Raw genomic sequence first — 22,749 nt, 5'->3', positions numbered from 1 at the left:
AAGAAACTGACAGGTAACGTGAACGATCACGTTATTAGAATATAATAGCAACTAAATTTAGAAAGCAGTTATGAAATGAAAGCAGAATGAAATATAAAAATACATGAACAATTAAAGCAATAAATGACGACGATGGTCATATGGGGCCCCGGTTACGATACCCTCACCACAGTTCTACCTGACGAGACCAAATGCCACCCACACGCTAAGTCAGTAAAGCGGTTATGCGAAACCACACCACTGACACCATAACAAGATTAAACAAGAACGTCCCACGACGCGTAAAGTCGAGATGCAAGAGCCACGCGTGACACGTCAGGTGCAGTAAAGCCCGCGAAAATCGCGTCAAAACACAAAAGCAATTATCGATAAAAATTAGCCGGTCGGAACACAAGGAAGAACAGCGTTCAAAATATAATCAACTGAAAAGAAACTTCTATCGCCGACACAGCCGCCCACAATAACCCTTCAAGGGGTTATTCATTTTCCAGGAGGCATAGTTTCGTCACAGGTCTGGTTATATCCCCATTCGTTGTTTTAACGGTTGCGACACGCACCCGGTTATCTTTTCCAGGGAAAACTTTGACAACTCTTCCTAGTAGCCAACTTCCTCTTGGCGCGCCGTCATCTACAACAATTACGATATCATCTATCGATAAATTCCTATGATCTTTCAGCCACTTTGTTCGAGTCATCGGCATTGGTAGATACTCTCGCCGCCATCGCTTCCAGAACTGATTCGAGATTGCTTCGGTTTGTCTCCATCTTCTCCGATGCGCTGTTGATGTACAATCCGTATCCAAAGGTGTATTTGCGTCAGTATGCCTAAGTATTAGACAATTGGGCGTGAGGGGTGCTCGATCACGTACGTTGTCCCCAATATGAGTTAAAAGACGGCTGTTCATAATATCGGAAATTTCAGCGAACGCAGCCGTTAATACTTCGTCCGTTACACATAGGTTACCAAGGACTGCCTTCAAAGTACGCTTTGCACTCTTGACGAGCCGCTCCCAGATGCCCCCGAAATAAGGGGCATAGGTGGCAAAAAATTCCAATCAATGCCTTTCTTCAAACATTCGTTGGTAATGCGAGTTTGATCCAGATCAGAAATTAATTGCCGTAATTCTCTTGAAGCGCCAACGAAATTGGACCCGTTGTCACTCCATATTCCTTTCACGGGGCCTCGGATTGCTGTAAACCTTCTAAGAGCGCATATGAAAGAATCAGTTTCCATTGACCAGGCCAATTCCAAATGCACTGCTCTACACGATAAACAAGTGAAAATACATCCCCATCTCTTTTCAGTGGACCGTCCTCGTTTCACGTACAGTGAACCAAAGTAATCTATCCCACTGTTCAAAAATGGCCTCGCCTCCGTCAGACGAACCTCGGGCAAGTTTGCCATAAGGGGCGGTTGAGGGCGAGCTGAGCGTTTCCGACACGGACAACAATTCTTTATTGCGCGACTGGCAAGTTTGCGACCCTTCAATGGCCAGAATATTTGCCGGATCGACGCTAACATTGCATCTGGGCCAGAATGCGCTAATCGACAATGAGCTGCGCACATCAGAAGCCAAGACACACGACAAGAACAACTATCTTTACACTTAGTGCTACTGTATGGCAATATTATTGGATGCATCGTTTCAAGCGGCTCAGGTGACTCTTGTAAGCGACCATTTGCACGCAAGAAGACTCCATCGAAAAAAGGTGTCAACGACAATAACGGTGACCTGCACGAGAGTAATTTATCCGATTTCAAAGCATTGATTTCTTCTGCGAAATGCTCTCGCTGGGCCGCTATTATCCACATCATGCCACTCAGTTCTAAAAGTTTCGGACGAAGCTCTAAGATTTTGGTCTTTCTTCGAAACACATCCGCGACTGCAATTACCATAGCTGTCCGCTTGCATAACGAGTACCATGTGGAAAACATTTCCACCCTGATTAAGTTGTCGATGCGGATTTTGTCATTCAGAAATTCGTATTTATGGATTTCCGGCCACGTAACTGTAAAACAGACCTTTCCGCGAACTTCGCAATCACGATTGTTAATTGCTCCTAATACCGGCTGTTGGGGCCACGATGATTCAGGCAACAATAAAAACTTTGGTCCGCTTATCCACACGTTATCGCTTTCGATGAATTTGTTCATGGGCATGACTCTCGTACAACAATCCGCTGGATTATTTTGGGTATTGACATAACGCCACTGCGCAGGTTCAGTGTAGTCAAGAATTTCACGCAGTCCATTTGCAACAAATGTTTTGAATCTTGTTTTAGTGTTTCTGAGATATCTCAGAACACACGTAGAATCTGACCACAACATTTCGCATGTGATGGGCAGGGTTAAAGACTTGCGCAGAAATTTCAGCAGACGCGCGGGTAATAAGGCACTTTGCAGCTCTAGTCTGGGAACGGACATATGTTTCATCGGGGAGACTCTTGATTTGGCCATCAAAAAACTACAATTCACACACTGGCCTATCTTGGCACGCAAGTAAGCTACGGAACCATAAGCTTGTTCAGACGCGTCGCGAAACAAGTGGAGCTCATAAGTGGCGTCGGTTTTCGAGACTCCTAAATATTGTCTAGGCACACGAAAATTAGTCAATTGTTTTAACGATTCGGTCCAGTCGCCCAAGTATTCTTCCTACGGTCATCAAAATTTTCGTCCCATTTCAAGTCATCTCTCCAGAACTCCCGTATAAGTAGTTTTTCAGTTAAAATAATAGGGGCTAAAATTCCGAGATGATCAAAAACCGATGCCGTCGCGCTTAGCGCCTCTCTTTTTGTAACAGGTTTTGCCAACGAATTGTAAATAAAGAAGAAATCATCGTCGTTAAGGGTCCAGTGAAGTCCCAACGCCTTAGAAACGGGCAAACAATCAAAATCTAGATCAGGGGTGGCCAACCTTTCACATACCATGCGCCACGTTTTAAACATAATGTTTCAGATGCGCCGTAAATATCTTGTATTCCCACTCCTAATGCCCGCTTCTTGTTGAAATTATATAAATTTATAATACACACACATATATACACACGTATATGTAGTTTTTACAATTTACAACTTCACATGAATAGAAATTAAGCAAGGAAGTATAATAAATAAAACTGATCAATTTTATTTAAGTACCGCCTTTGTGAGACTTTTGCTGCTGTTTTACTTTCGCCAGTTTTTTTATTCTTGGAGTTCTATTTTTGAAAGAGTTTTTTTCACAAACAATGCACAACGGTTTTCCTGACGGACCTGCAATAAATAACAACTCATTTTCCCATTGTTCATTAAATTCACGCTTACTATCAGTTTCCGCCTTTCTTTTGTTCATTTTCTTTCGCACTGTGTTGGGTAACAAAATATATAAAAGCAAAGCTTAAGTCTTGAAAAGTACACAACCGCAAATGTTTACAAACAAAAATCAACCTTTAATACACGCCTTTACACACACAAGAAGAAACTTTACCAATTAAGTTTACAGAAAACCACTCATTTAGAGAATTACCGAATCACTGAATTAAACACGGAATGAATAAATTTCAATGACAGCCTCATATATATAGTTAACTCAACGAAAATTCTCGTATCCACGCAAAAATTCGAGCAATTTACGATAAACAGATTACGATTGATTACAAAACAGGGAATCATTGTAACGCCATGCTTCAAATAAAAACTACAGCCTTCCTGAAAGTAGGAGAAAAACGCATTCTGTCTTATGAGCATTACGCAATAAATCTGTTTTTAACAACGAAGAGAAAAAGGTACGATTAAGAAGTAAAGTTAGGCGTAATATTGTGACAACAGGCCTTTAGTATCAATATTTGAACTTCATTTATTTTCCTGTTAAAGATGCAATGCGCCACCTCCAATCATGCAATGCGCCACGTTTGGCGCATGCGCCATAGGTTGGCCGCCCCTGATCTAGATCAACATCAGGATTAAGACGATCCTCTCCTCTGTGTTAAATTTCGACAATAATGTTTTGAAATTTGAAAGCCATTTTGTCAATCGAAAACCCCTACTTGCTAACATATTAGAAATTTCTTGTGCGACGGAAAAAGTGGAGTCATCATTCCATTTTGATGAAAGCAGATCATCTACGTAAAGATCCCTGAGAACAGTTTCTACTGCTTCCGTTGAAAATTGGCTGGTATTGTCAAGCGCGGTTTGTTTAAGGCAGTAATTTGCAACATATGGCGAGTCGACCGCACCAAAAATCCTTACTAAAAACTGATATACATCAGGTGGGGATGTTGATGTTAGATCTTCTAGCCAGAAAAATCTAACTGAATCGGTGTCTGACTGCGGTAGACGCACCATATGATACATGGCTTCAATATCAGCGTTCAATGCAACAGGTCTTTCTCTGAATCGCAGTAAAACACCAATTAAATTATTAATAAGATCATGTCCCGAATATATCTGACTATTTAAACTAATTCCACAATATGTAGCAGCGGCGTCAAAAACTATTCTTATCTTGCCGGGTTTATTCGGATTCTGAACTCCATGATGGGGCAGATACCAAGTTCGAGGACCCAAAGTATCCCGTTCTTTATCGGTCAGTTTTCGCACCCAGCCACGTTCGATATTTTTCCTCATGGACGTGCAGTACATGTCTCTCAGGCAGTCATTTTTCAAAAGTCGATATTTCAGATTTTTAAATCTAGTGCGGGCAATAAGACTGTTCTCCGGCATAATGGAAGCATCGTGACGCCACAAAAAGCCAACTTGATGATGCCCATCAACAATGGACGTTTTAGCTCTAATCATATCCGCAGCCACGCGATCTTCCACTGATTCGGCTCGCTTCATGTTGTAAACCATTCCTATCGCGTCCGTACTCCAAAACTGCTTAACTTGTTCTTGCAAGATATTGTAATCGTCGTGTAATAAATGACAGTTGGCCTGAATTAGGTCGACTTCACCAGCGCGTTTGTTTGCACCTAGCAAAGTCCACCCAAGTGGCGTTCTAATAGCAATAGACCCGTTTGACGTCTTTCAGGGTGGGGAATTCTATTGTCACATACGAAAACTGATTTTAAAGCTAGTTCTTTGCCATCGGGATTTAATTTTTCACGTACAAAACATCCAACCGCTTCTGAATCATATGAAATCCCAGTTCCCGCCAGGGTGGTTAACATAAGCTTTTTACGACATCCACGCAAATCCAATTTAGTTTTAAGTTTAGGATGAATGAGAGAAACCTGACTTGCCGAATCGAGCAAAGCAACGGTATATTCGGAGCGTCCATTAGCTTCTCTAACCAATACAGGTAGCAACTGAAATTGAACCCTCGTAGTTACCGACATTGCATTGTTTACGCCCTATCGGTTTGTTGGTCTTGGGACGCTTTCAAACATGCGAATTCCATGAATACATTTATGATGTTTCCCACTGCATATACTACACTTGACATCACATCTACACATAAATGCACGATGGCCCGGTTCAAGACATTTAAAGCAAAGTCTGTACTCTACAACAAAATTACGTTTTACGTCATCGGTTGCACCGTAAAACACATCACAACTTCTTAAAGAATGGCCAGCATTGCAGAATTGACAACGTAGTGCGTCACTGCATGAGGCATTAACGGATTCCGAATTTGTTAACGTTGAAAATGGTGACGTAATTTACTGGCGACGACCGGTTTTGGGCCTCTCATTGTCAACTCTATTGGTGACATTGCAAGTAACATCAGGAGAAAAAGGATTGGCGATTTCCTCAGTTCTTTCCCACAACCATTGCTCAAAGTCTATTAATGTCGGATTAGAGTTTTCGTGAATAAAACCCACAACAAATTTATTCCAACTCGAATTCAGTTCTTGAGGAATCCTGTTTGAAACTCTCCTTACATTCTCGACACTACTGATGTCAGCCAAAAAACACATCTTTTTTAGATTCACCATGCAGTCACGCACGTCTGAGTGAAAATTAAGTAATCTATCGGCCGAGAGAGGCGAAATACGCTTACCGTTCACAACACGGTCAAGCACGGCCCGTGCAATAAATACAGACTGTCCGTAGCGGCGTTTCAATTCTTTCAAAACCAGTATGTAATGACTGCCGGCGGTACCTAATCCCTCAACGCGACGCTTCGCCGAACCCGACAAATATGAGGACAATCTCACCATGCGTTGACCATCGTCGTCCAACCGTGAATGCACATTTTCATAAAACAATTCAATGAAATTAGGCCAATTTATAGCGCTACCATCAAACGGACTTATTTGGACCGGCGGCAAATGATGCTCAGCCCACATTTTAGAATTTAAACTCAAAGATAAACACGTTTGCTCAGCTAGAGAAATTTTATCATTTACCGTTCTAGATCCTGCTTGATTTGGTTGGAGATTATCGATCTACCGACTGGTCTGGCAATGGCATCTGGTTTGCTGGTGAAGGATTTTGATAATGTCTTGAAGTGTAAGAAATCGTATATTCACGACGTGTATCTGTCGTAGTAAAAGTCTCCGGTTCAAAGCGGGCACTTTTTCTTCGAGTTAATTCTAACATATCGCGTTCGTCAGAGTCATTGAACCTGGTGTTCATAAAGCTACTCTTTGGGAGAGATGGTGTCTCTCGACGATCATCGTGTTCTCGTCTTTGTGGTTCGTGGGTTACGTTCTCCGCCAAGCTGGACTCTTGAAGTTGGTCAATCGCCGCCCCCATTTCACCATTCGGCTGTCGGGCCAGAGCTGGCTGATTGTTATCTTTCAGACTTCCGCTTGAAACATTAGAGTTCTTTTCGTCAGGTGCCACGCACGATGTTCCAGGTTCGCGGTCGATGTAACTATCAATTTCATCGATCATACCTTCAACTTCAGATATCACGCTCCGAACGCCTTCTTCGAAAGCAGCTTTTGACTCTGCATTGCAAATTTGAGGTAATATGTTCGATATAATTTGATTATAAGCGGCCAGTTTAAAATATAACTCTGCTTTAGGGCATGCCAGTTGCGATCTTCGAGCCTTTTCGTTTATCAAATTCCGACTATTGGTCAACAATGATTTAAGCTCGGTCTGTCTCTATGTTGACACGCTTTTGTCTGAGTGTGGTTAAGGATGGCAAGCTCTCAATTATATTATCGGTTACGGATTTACTTTCTTCCATACTCGTCGACGATGAAGCCACTGTTGCTTCAGATTCTCCAGTATTTGGCGACTTCTTCAACAAATGCGCGATATTCAACTTTGTCAGATTTAGGCACACAGATGTTCCATGTCATACGCGTTTATTGTAAAACGGTTGACTGTAAATAAAGTGAAATAATCAATAAACAATCACAAGATGAGGGCGGAACGAAAATACATAACCAGAAAGTTAATAGAAAATAAACTTACATATGATAACGCTCCAAAGGCCTAAATCGACAAGAAACTGACAGGTAACGTGAACGATCACGTTATTAGAATATAATAGCAACTAAATTTAGAAAGCAGTTATGAAATGAAAGCAGAATGAAATATAAAAAAATACATGAACAATTAAAGCAATAAATGACGACGATGGTCATAGTTCTACCTAACGAGACCAAATGCCACCCACACGCTAAGTCAGTAAAGCGGATGATGCGAAACCACACCACTGACACCATAACAAGATTAAACAAGAACGTCCTACGACGCGTAAAGTCGAGATGCAAGAGCCACGCGTGACACGTCAGGTGCAGTAAAGCCCGCGAAATTCGCGTCAAAACAGAAAAGCAATTATCGATAAAAATTAGCCGGTCGGAACACAAGGAAGAACAGCGTTCAAAATATAATCAACTGAAAAGAAACTTCTATCGCCGACAATGGGTGCCGCTGCTCGATAACCTATATTGGTTTTTCGCGGCTTCCCTCGCCCTGAAACTCATTTATCATATTTCTTGTAATTTCTTGTATTATCCAGTGTGTTTTCAGTATGTTGAAAAAATTAAATTACTGATTACTGAAGTTATTGTTGGAGACCTCCGGCCAATAAGCCTTGTTGAGGGAAAGCATTTTTGCACCTTGATACATCACTTACAGCCAGTCTATATATTACCAGGGCGTAACACTGTAACCAAACATATTGAAAGGAGGTATAAAGAATGTAAAAAAAGGCTTATTAAAATAATAGGGGCCATAAAAGAAAAATCTGTTTCACTTACAACAGATATGTGGACAAGTGCAAGAATGCAAGCATATATAACTGTCACTGCCCATTTCGTAGATCCAAGCGATGGTCGATTACTCAAATATGTATTGACAACAGAACATACGGATGAGGCTCAAACGGCAGAAAATATAAAATCAGAAATTTTAAAATTATTGAGTGAGTTTAATATTAGCCCGACAAAGGTGTTCTCAGTGACAACAGATAATGGAGCGAATGTGGTGTCAGCTTGTCGTTCACTTTATGAAGAATATGGTTGGTACCATATTAGATGCGCTGCGCATACGATTCAGCTTTGCATCAAAGATGGCTTAAAAATTGAAGAAATATCTCATGCATTAGGTGATTTTAATTTCTATTGAAAAGGTTCAATATCTAAAATTACTTGTCTTTGTAAAAACCCAATTTATGAAAGAAAAAGTGCATATCTTTTTAACTGCATAGGTTATTATTTCATTGTTAGTCTTTGTATTGTTAAGTGCAATAATTTCTTCATTTGTGCAGCTGGAGCTCGTCATATGGTGCAGTACTTTCGCCGATCAACAAAAGCTATGACAACTTTGAGACATCGGCATGCTCAGGATGGCGCATCTCCATCAATAGAAATGCCAATCGACGTATCTACAAGATGGAATTCCACCTATGTTATGATCAAAAATCTGATCTGTTATCAATGGACTATTCGATCTGTATTATGTTACCCAACAATCACTCCTAGAACAGCAGCAAGTCACCTGGAATTAGGTGAAACAACATGGAATATGCTTACAGTGCTAGCAGAGATTTTGGAACCCTTTAAGGTAGTGTAAATTACTTTGCATATCTCTTGATATTTGTTAGCACATACATGTATGAAATAAAAAAAATTGTTGTATATTTTGACAGGCTGCCTCTGACCACCTTGAAGGTGACTATGAAACAGTTTCTTCTTTGATTCCTCTCGCAAAAGGGCTGTTGGGCCATTGTGAGGAAAAGAGAAATGAGGGTGGGACACTATCAGCTATTACAAATGAATTTTGCAACACTCTCATAAATTCTCTTAAACTTCGATTTCGTTCCATACTGGAAACACCCAGTCAAGAAGAGATCAACTTGTTCCAAAAAGCAACGTGGCTCCATCCCCGTCATAAAGGGAAATTTTTTGATCGTTCTATCAGGGTCCAGGTAATATTCACTTACAATCTATTATACCACCGTATTACTTACATTTGTGAAGTCAGGTTAAAACTACTCTTTCAAACGCATAGGCTGTGATGTTCCTAATTTACATCTGTGATTTTTTCTTTTACATGTGTTGGGAGGATTCTGTTGTTCATTATGTGAGTTTTATAAGTGGTTCAACTAACATTATCCCTTTCATATCATTTATAGACTTGTACAAACCCATCTAATATTTTTTTTTTGTGTTTTAAGGTCAGAGTTTCTCTAGAAATGGAAGCCACTGAAGCCTCAATGCCAGAAATACAAGATGAAATACATGTTGAACCTTCTGTGCTTACTGCTCCAGACAAGGAACAAAACCCTCTCCAAGGACTCTTTTCGATAGGCATTGAACAGTCAAGCTCCTCTGAATCGGAGGGAAATGCATCTAAAGTGTCAGAGGAAATTTCACACAAATACAGAGCAGCTAGACCCATTATTGTGGTGGCATGCCCGAAAAACTGATTCTCCATCCCTACACAAAAGGGCCATTCGGTACTTGGCTATACTGTGTACATCAGCACCAGCAAAGAGAGCCTGCTCTTCTGCTGGTCTGACAGTTTCCAGATCGAGAACCAGACTCAGTGGCACACACGTAAATGAGTTGAACTTCTTGCACTGCAACCGAAGTTTGATGCAGCAGTGAATGATTGCTGGTTCACCTCAATTAAACATTAGAATATTTTTTGCATAATATGCGTGTTTACTGAAAAATAACCTTGTGTGTGTTGAATAAAGTCGAAGAAAAAGTGATGTTGTATTAATCAGAATCGATTCGGAAATATTCGATTCGAAAAAAAAATATTCGAAACTTACATCCCTAGCCAAGAGGCAACTTTACCAAATTCAAAGCATTTATCAGAGAACAGAGGAATAGAATTGTCGACACCGAGAACAAATAGAACCATGGAGAGAATCAGAGCCAGTTCTGCCTTTGATGGAGGAAGATCAGAGCGCTCAAAAAGTCTTTCTCCACAGTACCAAAACTATTATTTGGGAAGTGCATATTTTTGTCCACTTATCCAATATCCACAGTGAATGAAAATGAGTTGGCTATTAAAGTATATTTTTTATTAATTCTGATCAAACTTACGGTTCAAATACGATGCCAGTTTTCAAGAAGATTTTAGTACGTTTGATATAGTTTTAAAGTTGATATAGTTTTAAAGTTTCGCCTACTTGGACTGGGCTCTGAACCAAACAACTAAAAATATGTTGCCATATTCAAAAAAACAAAAACATAGCTGTTGCTATGTGTTATCATATCTCTTGCTAGCTGGCGTATACTGCTTGCAAAAACTATCCAAAACAAGATTCATACCTCATAAGTTTTTTCGCTACTTACCCCATGAGAGAGAAATGAATATAAAGAGAATCATTTATAACGCGAACAACGATCGTTGGCAGTTTATTTCGCCTATGTGGTCCAGTGGCCCGAAGGTCACAGAACAATACACAACACTACTGTAGCAAGGACTTAATTTTAGGTTATATTAAGTGATACGAGACAAAAACAGTATACCGGTACTTGGAAAAATCATTGAAATAAAAAATATATTACATTATTACTGTATCTGCGTTTTTAGATTATATTGTCAGTCTAAACCAGGAGTGGACAATTACTTTTCGGAGTGGGCCATTTACTTTTCTGAGAGGGCCGAATATAGGGTTACCATATCTGGAAAGACAAAATCCCTGACAACATTTCAATGAGCCATATTCTGTAATTCTGACGCATTCATGCGTGACCAACGGTTACCAGGCGACGAAAACTGCAGGTATACGCGCTAACCGGGACTACAGGTTTGTTACATTATTTTTTTCTACTGCTTAACGTACCGGTGCAAGATACCTATATATTTTATCGCTTTTGATGCAGGAACAAAGCGAATATCAATAAGTATATTTCAGGTTCCCGAATAGGAAGTGAACGGCGACAAAGGTGTGCAGCGTGTGGCAGAAATAACAGCGATGGAACGAATAGTAAACGAGTATTCAACTATATAACATGTGTAAAGAGTTTGCAGGGTAACTTACTATGACCATATCAATGCGCAACGTTTTTAAACATTCATTTAATGGCATATTTTTGTTTTGTTCTCTCTGTGTGTATACTGTTTTAACAATGCTGGCCACGTCAATATATCAATTATAGGCTACAGACCTGTTCACATGTGATTAGTGTTTTTTTTGATAATTGTTTTTATGAGTGTCCGCACACTGAATTTGCCGTCATGGTTTTGCGTTTGTTTGTATATTAAACCACTTATCACCTTTTCCGCAATGCCCCATCTAGCAATCAGTGTAGTTTTTCATGGCTTGGTTCTTCTTAAAGCTTTCATGGCTTCATGAGTATGACTATCTTTGCCAATTTATTACATTCTACTCCCCACAATATCTTTGCATGAGATTATATTGGTTTTGCTTGCTCTCCAGAATTCTCCATCTTTAATTTATGTCTGTTATGGAGTTTTCAAAATAAACTATCTATCTGACGCGTGGAATCCAACGGGCCCAAATGTTTACATTTGCGGTAAGCACTTTATCAGTGGTAAGTATACTTATGTTTGCCAATAGTTTTTTTATTTCTGGAATTGCTCTATTTTTGATATGTAATTAAACTCTTGTAATGAATGCTCTTTATTGTTTTTTTTTCCTGACTCGCACTTATGCACTGTACCACTGCACTTCTTCATTGGTGAAATAAACTGAAATATTTAATTTCTGAAAGTATCTGAGTTGTCATGTTAAAAAAATTGCAAGAAGTTTATTTTTTAGGCAAACCAGTTAGAGATCCCTGCCATCCAGACTATATTCCATCAATTTTTGTATATTCGGCCGCCTCAAGTAAATCCAATTTAAAAAGACTTTCCAGACACAGCAGTGCAAAAGATAGGAGTGTGCATATCAATCAATCGTTTATTTGTCATCACAAAAACAAGTTCAAACTAGCTTTAACAGGCTTCCCGCGTAATGCAGCCATGTAATAGAATGAGTCGCAGCTAGATAAACACTGAAGTAAAGTGTTAACTTTTTCTCTGTAACTCTTCTGGGTTCAAACGTGAAATATGAAAAAATCACTAATGCATGACTTAGTCACGTGACCGGGAGTGCTACCCCAAAAGGCTAACATAAGTTGTGGTGGATCAACCGACCTCAAATACCAAGTTTGTGTTCTTAATATTCAATAGTAATTGAGAAATGCGAAAAAAACTGAAAATTATGCTATGTGCACTGGAGCGTGAAGCCGTGATCAGTCATGCATTAAGTCTGCAATTTATGATGGGGGACTTATTATCTGCATGTGATGTAGTGTCGTTCTCGAGAAGAAGATGAAAATCCTATATTGCTCACTGGAGCGTACCGCCGAGGTCACTCATGCGTATCCTTGACATATTGTATCCGGAACATGTCCATTAATCATTGTTATGAATTTCAACCCAATACCATGTATCAATTTTGAGAAATCGCAAAAAAACTGAAGACGCGTTTTGCTCACTGGAGCGTGAAAGCGCGGCCAGTCATGCATAAAATTTGCATTTTATTGCTAGCTGAGAACTTCTGCACATTTGAGGTGAATTTCAAGTTTGTAGGACCAATTTGAAAAAAAAATAATAATAATAATAAATAAATGATAATAATAAAACACAGGAATACAATAGGTTCCCTGCTGACAAGCAGCGGGAAGCCTAATAAAAACGGATACAATAAATAATAATAATAAATAAATATACATTACAGTTCGCATAAAAAGCGAAAAGCCATAAAATAGAACTATTCAATAGAAATCCAGAACCAGTCGATACTGCAGCTTCATCTCATAGTGAGTCAAATGCAACCGCCAAAGAAAATCAATTGGAGTTACTCCTCGAGGAGTAAAATTTACGAATCAGAAAAGAGGAAGATGAAGCTTTTGTTTAGAAAACTTTGAGGCAGAACTTTTGCAGCTTGTAATGGAGAGAAATGAGGCAGTGGAAAAACTAGAAAATTTTAACATTTTCAGTTACAAGAACTTGAGCAAATAGCCAAAAAAATTCATTTACTATACTGGTTTACCAGTAGAAACATTTGATGCTATGTTCAATTTCCTCTGCCCCTGTTTGCCAGATCCGTGCCATTATAAAATGCTCATGAAACTACGCTTAAACGAACATTTTGATACGTTAGCAGACATATTCGATTTGTCTAAATCAAATCTCAACAACGCATTCTGGCGCTGGATTGGTTTGATCGAAAACAAAATGTCGTTTCTGATTTGTTGGACTGTGAAGCAAATATTAAAACACTACCACCACTTTTTCGACAATACTTTCCAAGATTGGCATTATACACTGCTGTGAAATATTTATCAATACACCGAAACGATACCTTGCCCGAGCTCAAGTATACTCTGGTTACAAAAAACATTCCACTGTCAAATTTTTAATAGCTTGTACATCGAACGCTGGAACGGTTCAATTTTGTATGCTTGCAAACTCTTCCTGTTTTTCATGGCCTCTTTTGTGTATATTCCAGGTGTATTGATGAGATATTAATATACGCCAGGGTATTCAACCTTTGGCCATAGAGATGTTCCATTCACTCATGCAACCTGAGGTGACATATAGCCTAGGTTCATTCTTCCAAGTGACACATCTTAAGTTTTTCAAAGTAGGCTAGCGTTTTTTTTGTATTGAAATCCGGGTGGTGAAGGCTATATACAGAAGCTGACGACGCCATTATATGGATTAATGCACAACAATAAAAAGGACATTATTTATAGTTTATATACGCGTTACGTACAGTACCATATGCTGTTAAAAATCTGGAAATGACAGACAAAGAAACTGTTACAGATCCAGGCAAACCAAAAATACTGCAGTGCTAACACCCTGTCTCATCGTAACATATTATCATAAAGCCTTGTACTAATAAGCTACAAACAAACAAATGCCGTGCAAACATAGGCTATACCAACTAACGCTACAAAAAAGATATGCTTTCAAACACAACTGCAGGAAACGAACGCGCAAAACAGTTCGCGGCAGACGACATGTTCATGTTTTCAATGATGGACTAAAATTTTCTAATATACTAGTTTCTTTATGTACATATTTTGTCTAACTAGCAATACTATCTACTTCCACATTTATTTATTTTGTCGATTATTTTCAATCGCCAATTAAATTTTATTATTTTTTACCTTTAACCGTCAGGTTGGGTCCTTAGGCTCTTCCCTCTTCACACGACGTCTCCGGCACCAAAGCACCTTACCACTATACTTCCACTTGTTTACACACTCTCGTATCCCTAACTGCGACAAACAAAACTATTTTATAATAATATAAATATGCCAAGTTATCGGCTTCCCCTCGCGGGATAAATATGAATTCAAGCTCAACTCAGGCAGTGTCTGTATTCCGCAGTATAAGATTTCGCTGACGTTGCCATGGTTACTAACAAGACGGTGCTCGGAGTCGTTATCCGTTTCTCCTTGGATCGGGTGTCTTTTGGGTATGCAGGTCGCCTCGACTTACTTTAACGTAAACCTGTTCTAATATTTATTGTTTGTTTGATTTATATATTACTGTTATTTATCTATTACTGTTAGACTTGTCATGGGTGTCGCTGCTCGATCACCAGTCTTGGTGTCTCGCGCCTCCCTTCGCCCTAAAGTACCATATTTCCTATTTCTTGTATTGTGTATTCACATTGTGTGCTTTAGAATGGTGAAAAAATAAATTACTGATTACTGATGATTACTGACAGTCCAGCGAGATATACCTGCAGTTTTGGTCGAGCGACTTTGTCACGTGGTTATGACGTCACGCGAAAGTTGAGAATTGACCAATTTTGCAACCAAAACACTTATTATATCGTATAAATTTGCGATTTATCCAAAGGCACAAGCTGTCGTCGCTTTTTCGTGAGAATAGAATAAATACAGAAACTCCAGCACGGAATAAAGCACAGGTAAAGGGGGTGCAACCAAAATACCGATTACAAAATGTTGGCAATTCAGGTCAAATGTGACATCACAATTATTTGAATGCGACGCAATCCGTGTTGCACAAAAATGCTAGAATGTGGCATATCTCTTAAAAAATAGGATTTCGTGGATGCGCAATATCTGAAAACTCGAGGATTTGTAGCAGGGATTCATTGTATTCGAAAAATGCCTGAAATTCACGCACTTTTTAACATTTCTCCCTGACGCAAATTTGACCACTAAAATCCCAGACATGTCAGGGAAAAATATGGCGCATAGCAACCCTAGCCGAATACAGATAAGAGCCTTGGTTACTGAACCGGATGCTCAATAGTGTTGCAATCTCGCAAAATCCCAGTCCCGGAATTTTTGGCTTTTTCTTCAATCCCGATATCATTTTGAATACAATTCCTGGATTTAATACGCGACGTAATGTTATTTTGAATGAGCTTACTGTGCATATCGTAAATGGAGTCGTTTGAATAGTATGGCTTTCTTCTTTATATTTTTATGTAAACTTAGAAGAGGAAACATTGGGAATAGAATGGTGAAACAGTGCTGAAAACATTTTAAATTGCATTGATGGCTGAATGAAGGCTGTTGGTCTGGGAAAATAATATATTTTTTTTCGCTCCATAATAACATGTGGTTTCACATCTTTTTTGCCCAAGCTGTACTGAAGAATCCGATTTGTACACCATTATTGAATATTTGATAAAATAAAAAGCATAGCAACCATGACGAGGACACTCAAATTACGTTGGCTCAGGCGCTTCATACTTTCGTTGCACGCGATAGAAACGAAGAGGAACGAGAATGTGTATGTTGTGGATGACAAACAATGGACCTTTCCCCGACCTTTGACCCCCGAAAAATTCTTCCTATACTTTACCATTGCGAAATTTTCGGGGCTATTTTAAGAGTGCTTTTGCGAGTTGGCGCCTGTAAAATGGGGTATGTGTTTCAAACCATCATTGTGATTCATCGCATACAACAATCTTTGTTCTCAAAGTATCGGTAAGGAATTTTAGACTAGGGTATCACAGCTATTTCTACACTAATTTTTTATTGCTGCAATAAATTTACGACCACGCTCGAAAATCTGTCTGAGTGAGAAAAGTGTCTGAGCGGAGGCGAACAGAGAGCATTGTTACGTCACTTTTTGCATCTTGCTGATTGGCCAATGTTACGAAGTGAACAAGGAAGTCGATGCTCGGGGAAAGGTCCATGGTTGAGAAAGAAATGCTGCTATATGAGACAAGCAGGTAGATGCCCGAAACCACGAAAAGGGTTATGACGCAATAAAATCAATCACATCTACGTCGGTTGAGACTGGCCGTGCATTTTTAGCACTTGATTTTTTGGCCAACAAAATTAGGAATCAATCGCCTTAGCGATGACACTTGCAATGCTCATGTCTTTGTATAAGAAATAAACATGGCAGTGGGCAGCTTGTCATCCCGGAATTAGATGGTTAAAATCCCGACCTCGGACTTCAATTCTGATTCCGAAATATTTTTGCTTTTGGATTTGTGAAACTGCAGAGCAGTACATCATTGAGAATAAAGTAACAGCTTTGGTCACAGATAACGGCTCCAATATGTTTGAAGATAAAAAAATTCTGGAGACTGACAAAAATTGGAGAAGTGTTTCTTGTGCAGCACACACGTTACAGTTATGCGGCATGCCTCAATCCGGGGTTTTCGATACTTGCTTTGGATCATGCATTTGCAAGTGCCAGGCGTCCCGTCAATCACTTGTTCAAACGACCCTCCATAGCCACTGAGCCAATAAAAACAAAATGTCAAATGATGGGGATTGAAGATCTGAAGTTGACTGTGGATGTAGCAACTTGCTTGGGTAGTACATTTGAGATGCTTGATTGACTTTGCATTCTCCTGTTTCTTTGGTTTTACATGACAGAAACATTATATCACAATCACAAGTGTCGGTCTTCAGCACGCGTGCTAGTTTGTTACAAAATAAGCACTTACAAATGATGTACTGAAAAAGTATGCAATAAGAACTGACTGCCATTTTGAATGGCAAAAAAACAAAAACGTCCAGACCTCGCTCCTGTCAGTTGCGAGTCGCGTTATTCGTTTCCGTTTTGCTTGGCCGTTAAAATAGTTATTTCGTATTGTGCCGTTTGGCTGTACGTATCGACAACAAAAAGGATCTTCAGTTATATTCCATAAGTTGCCAAATGATCCGGAACGTCGAGCAAAGCGTAGCCTATATCATCTATTAGCAGGACTGCTTGATGTCTACGTCATCTCGCTTGTGTTTGCGGACAGCACTTCGTCGGTGGTAAGTGATAATGTGCCGTTATCAATTTCTTTAAATATTTATAAGCTCCATCATTTTAATGGAAATTTTAGTCGGGTCCAGGCCTAGGGCCCTAGGCATAACTGGGTGTCCACTTGACTTGCGTATGAAATTAATCACCAATTGTCATAAGGTATTGTTTCGCTAGTTAGCTCTAGTATGGTACTCTATTAGTATGTGTGAAAATTTGAATAGATAACTCAAGTTTAACGCCAGTGGTCATGCAAAAAATCACCAGAATTTGCCATCTAGGATTACGCTCGCCACCGCATCTGTGATAACCCTGGTAGTTTCAGAGGTTTCAATTTCATGCGGGGATAGTTATGTGCGAGAGGATTGCAGGACTCCTCCCACTGAGGGTGGTTCACGTAACCGCTGGTCGGTTGCGACATCCTCCACCACCAAGTCCATGCTTCTGAAAACAAATAACTGGCTAACTAATCCCGACATGGAATGATAATCGTAGGATAGGCTGTGGTTCGCCATATGAAGCCGCCTCACCTGCAATCCTCTCCACTGATAGCCCTCCAGATAAATCATATCCTAAAAGTCTTTTTATTGTCATTGGTAAAAAAGATATGCTACTCGGACTCAAATTCATTTACGACTAGTGCGAAAAGGTTGGGGTTGGATGATTTTGATAGTACTACCAAATGTCGGTCTATGTGGTAGGACATGGATACAAATCTCACCACTTGATTGTTAGATTTTATGAAAACTTCACAATTATTACAAGGCTAGTACAGGGTCATGATATTGAATGAATGCGTATTCATTATTTTACAGATATGGATGTGACCATGAAATAGATGGGATGACAAAGTATTGCAACAAAACCACAGTGGCACAAGACCTCCGCTTGTATGGCTTGATAATACATCCTCAGTATCCATTTCCTGATGCTAAGCATGATGGCAAGTAACTTGTGATTGCTGTGGATTTGAATCGGTGGAGATAAAGTGTCCAATGTGCTTGAAAGAATGCGACTTCAATACGGCCCTATCAAACAAAAAATTTTGTGTCGGTGGTTCTAGTAGTGAAGGTTTCAGTCTTAAAGTTGGACACCAATACTACAAGCAAATACAGTTGCAAATGAAACTTAGCTGAGGCGTAATATTGCGACTTTGTGATCTGAAAGGAAATCCTGAAAGGTAGCCGCAACGTTTTGTTCAAAGAATATTATAAGATATGACTTAAGAGTCTAAAATTCTATTTGAGAGGGGTGCCACATAAGCTTATTTGCAAATGGTATCCACGGTACCCAAATGTATCACACACTGTTAGAGTAATTATATTTGAGGAATAAAACACATCAAAAATGTATTTTTAAAAAACAATTGGTTTTATCTGTAGATGCCAGATTTATATTGAGGTTGACCATTTCAAAAGCTAAATTTTCCTGATTTGAACATCCTTGGTCAAAAGGCACACTTGATTACAAAGTTTTGCAAATACGCACAGTACAACAATTTGTCTAGCAGGGGTTCGCGAACCCCCAGGGGTTCACGAGAAGATTTCCAGGGGTACTTGGATGGCAAGTCGAGTTTTTTTTTTCCAATATCCTTTAACAAAGGAAAACTAAGTAACTACGAGATGAAAATGAATGCCAATTGGTAAATTTTCTCTGATCTAGCGTTGTTTTGATTGTGACGCAACAATGTGAAATGCACGGCTTTTTAGTCAAACTGTGAAATCTCAAAAGACAATGTGCTGCGTGTGACGTATTGTGATTACTCAAATGATGAGTAGCGCGACAACTCTTAATTGTTGCGGCGCAATGCATCTCATCTATTCGTCTGGCTCACCAGTCGATATATAGTTGTGTTAACTTGTAGATGTTGTTTATGATCGCTGTTTAAGTTGTGCCGCTGTTCTCAATAAACGTATTTCAGCTGTATACGAGTTTATATTCTGAGCAGATAGCAATTAAGCAACGAAACACTGCGAGCATTGCAGAAAGTGACAAGCTCATCGAAACTTGATTTGTTGAGTGGAGGACAAGGGCAACAACGAATGTTTAATTTAGTTACAGCAGTTGGTCAATAAATTGCCGTTGCAGTAAATTGCCAGTCAATAAATCACAACTTTGTTTGGTGTCTGATTATGGGGGTTCGCGTTGATTGTTTCGTGACTCCGGGGGGTACTTAACACAAAAAAGGTTGAGAACCCCTGGCAGACTCTAATGTTTTGATTCCATAGGCAGGAGGTTGTGGATCGGTACTGTTTAGGATGGGTTATTTTTTCTTATAAATGCATATTACGTGTTCCACATGAATCTTTTGTGCTCAGATATAGACTGTTCTCGAGGCTCCAAATTTTTTTCTTTGATAATTTTCACTGTGGTATGCAAGGTCTAATTAGAGTCACTAACATCAAAATCTCTATCAGCAGGATAAGATCACTAACATCAAAATCTCTATCAGCAGGATAAAATCACCTGGTTATAACATTTCATAATTTTGGGTCGAAAATGTATCTACTTCCACAGCCCTTTCAAATGAAATATATGATGCCTTAAGGGGTAATTTTATATCAAATTTTTACAGTGTTATGGTGCTTCTAGTGAAAATGGGGTTGGGCGGCTGCTTTTAAAAAAAGCAGTAGGTCTAGTCTAAAACAAATTAAATATTCATGCTAACAACTGCAAAGTGATATTGGAACGCATACAAGTTAACAGAACTTGTTGAAATGGTGATAGCGATGCAAGTTTTTTACGAAATAGTTTCAGAATATCAACCACAACTTTAAAATTTTGACTGTGGGCATGCAAGCCAGTCGATGGCAAATTACGAAAATTTTGGTTTTTCTTTCAGCTGTCCAATTTGACAAATTTCCAACTTTTCTCATATCACTTTCAATGATTTTTTGTTGCACAAATTCCTGTTCCTCCTGTTTTTAATTTATTTCGCTGAGATTAGCTACGGTACTCAATTTTCCAACACCTCCCTGCCTTTTGCCTTCCTTCAAAATCCATCTTTTCCCTTCCAACTATTCTGTACCTCTCTGGCGAAAATTATATATTGATGGCCATGAGACATAATCAGCTGATAATTACACTTGCAAATTTGAAGGCGCTGATTCCAGAAATGCTCTTACCTTTTCTCTATCAGGTCTATTTTTTCTTCTATGGTATATCCCTCTTTGCAGGATGCTGATAGCTACAATAAAGATAGGCAAATTGCAGAAACAACATTTTCTGTAGTTTTATTGAACACATTCATGGAATCTCACCAAAATGTTCCCAATTAAAGCTGGAAGTTGTAATAAATGCTAACTAATAGATGTCATCAGCTATAAATTGACGTTTTACTGATTTTCTAGAATGGGAGGCCCCGGCATCATCGCGCTTGATAGACCAACAGTTGTCTGCAAGCATGGTGGCATTACAACGACTTTGATTGCGAACTTCCATACCGCTTATATCTTGATGGAAGGGCTACCCTTGCCCCATCATTCACATAACCTAGATTTTCTGGAAAACGGGCAAGATGGCTGTGCAAAATATGTAACTTGATGCTTATATTTGCACCAAGTTGACGGAGACTTGTGAGAGTAGTTTTTCAACAAGCTCTCTGTAGTTGGGCGCCGCTGATTTTCCTAAAGAAAATTTACTACATTTGTAAACGCCGTCCATGGATTAATAAAATTACATAAAGTTGCGTCATTCATTAACTTTCGAACCTAGGGTCTATCAAAAATTCCAGCTTTTAATTTTTCTGCGGTTAAAACTAGAAGTTTCTTGCAAATATTTTGAAACAGTCGCCATCTTTCTCAAGAGCATTCACAAACTGACAAACTTTATGTGAAGAGAAGGGAACGCAATTTTGGAACGCTCAACCCAAGGAAGAGCCAGAATTGTGAAACGAACACAGTTTATAAAAAGGCTCCAATGCTGGACACCAAGCTGCCGCAGCAAGCCGGCAACGTCGTTGCAATATACTATGTCTTTTTCCTGAGCGAAATATAACAAGAATTCAATAAGGGGTTTCTATATTCTATAGAAGGTTATGAGAGTCTTGGAGCTAGAAATTCAAGAATTCTTTGGAAAAGTTGAGATCTCTAGTCCGTTATTCCATGAGAAAAAGACTACTGCAACAGTACGACTTAACCGGAATACCGGTAGGTGCTCGCCACTAATATAGTCTAGTAATAATTAGTTCAGAAGATCCCGTGTGCTGCAAAGCCACACAAATAGGTTCGAAGTTAACGATGCAACGAAAGACTTTATTAAAATAGTGTAAAATCCACGATTAAAGCAGATAGAATAGAAGAGCGACAAAATACGGTCCTTACTCAGCGACAGCAAAAGCAAACAGAGCGAACTGCAGCCAGTTCACATATGCAGTGGTGGTTGGAGTCGAGTAACAGGATCTAACTATAGGCCGAATTATGGATCAGACTCCACACACCAATGCATATGCAATACTAGAGAAGAAATATAAATAAAAAATAGGACAATCCAGTCCCGCCACACTATGGCAGTGAAGAATAAGAAAAACCGACATCAAAAACAGCGCATTTACTACTAACAGTGGACAAAACGGAGGTATGGTCTTCTTCAGAGCCAGGCGATTCCAATTCGGGCAAGCCTTCAAACACTGGAAAAGGAATTTCATTGCATTGTGGAATTTGCCTAATTGCAGACTCGAGGTTTAGATAAACTAACATCTCCTGTTCTTCCTATTGATTCCCTTCGTGTCTACTGCACAGAAGAAGCATTCATCAAAATAATTTTTCGAGACCATTGTAATACCAAAGCGGAGTGAATTTCTATCCTTTTTTGTCCACTGTGGAGATGCTCTACACCAGGGGTCACCAACCTTTTCGAAGCGGAAGGCTACTTTCTGGGTACAGATTAAGCCGAGGGCTACCAGTGTAATGTACACTTCTAAAAAATGCAGTTTGCTCGATTAAGCCTAAATTCATAATAATTACTGGTATTTGGTCTAGTAGAGACACTGATAAACTCTAGGATTATTCAGAAAATCAAACGATTATCACAACGTTGAAATAAATTTCTATCAATGACACTTGCGTTGCGTTTTGAAACTGAGTGTTCTCAAATTGATTTTAAAGTCATCACTACTATAATATACTAGGAAACCAA

The 22,749-nt window shown here is 39.3% G+C and overlaps 3 protein-coding genes across 3 annotated transcripts; all 3 read right to left on the bottom strand.

Moving 5' to 3' along the window:
* Positions 1–976: 976 nt before the first annotated feature.
* LOC144424264 (uncharacterized) lies at positions 977–2,329 on the bottom strand. Its single transcript, XM_078113391.1, has one exon. It carries the CDS (start codon positions 2,327–2,329, stop codon positions 977–979), a length of 1,353 nt encoding a protein of 450 aa, XP_077969517.1.
* A 1,595-nt stretch (positions 2,330–3,924) lies between these two features.
* Positions 3,925–4,818, bottom strand: LOC144424263 (uncharacterized). Its single transcript, XM_078113390.1, has one exon. The coding sequence runs from the start codon at positions 4,816–4,818 to the stop codon at positions 3,925–3,927; it is 894 nt and encodes a 297-aa protein (XP_077969516.1).
* An 821-nt stretch (positions 4,819–5,639) lies between these two features.
* LOC144424262 (uncharacterized) lies at positions 5,640–6,269 on the bottom strand. Its single transcript, XM_078113389.1, has one exon. It carries the CDS (start codon positions 6,267–6,269, stop codon positions 5,640–5,642), a length of 630 nt encoding a protein of 209 aa, XP_077969515.1.
* Between the last annotated feature and the right edge of the window lie 16,480 nt (positions 6,270–22,749).

This window comes from Styela clava, chromosome 6 (assembly GCF_964204865.1).
Source record: "Styela clava chromosome 6, kaStyClav1.hap1.2, whole genome shotgun sequence".
NCBI classification, from domain to species: Eukaryota; Metazoa; Chordata; class Ascidiacea; order Stolidobranchia; family Styelidae; genus Styela; species Styela clava.
This window is presented reverse-complemented; position numbering and strand designations above follow the sequence as displayed.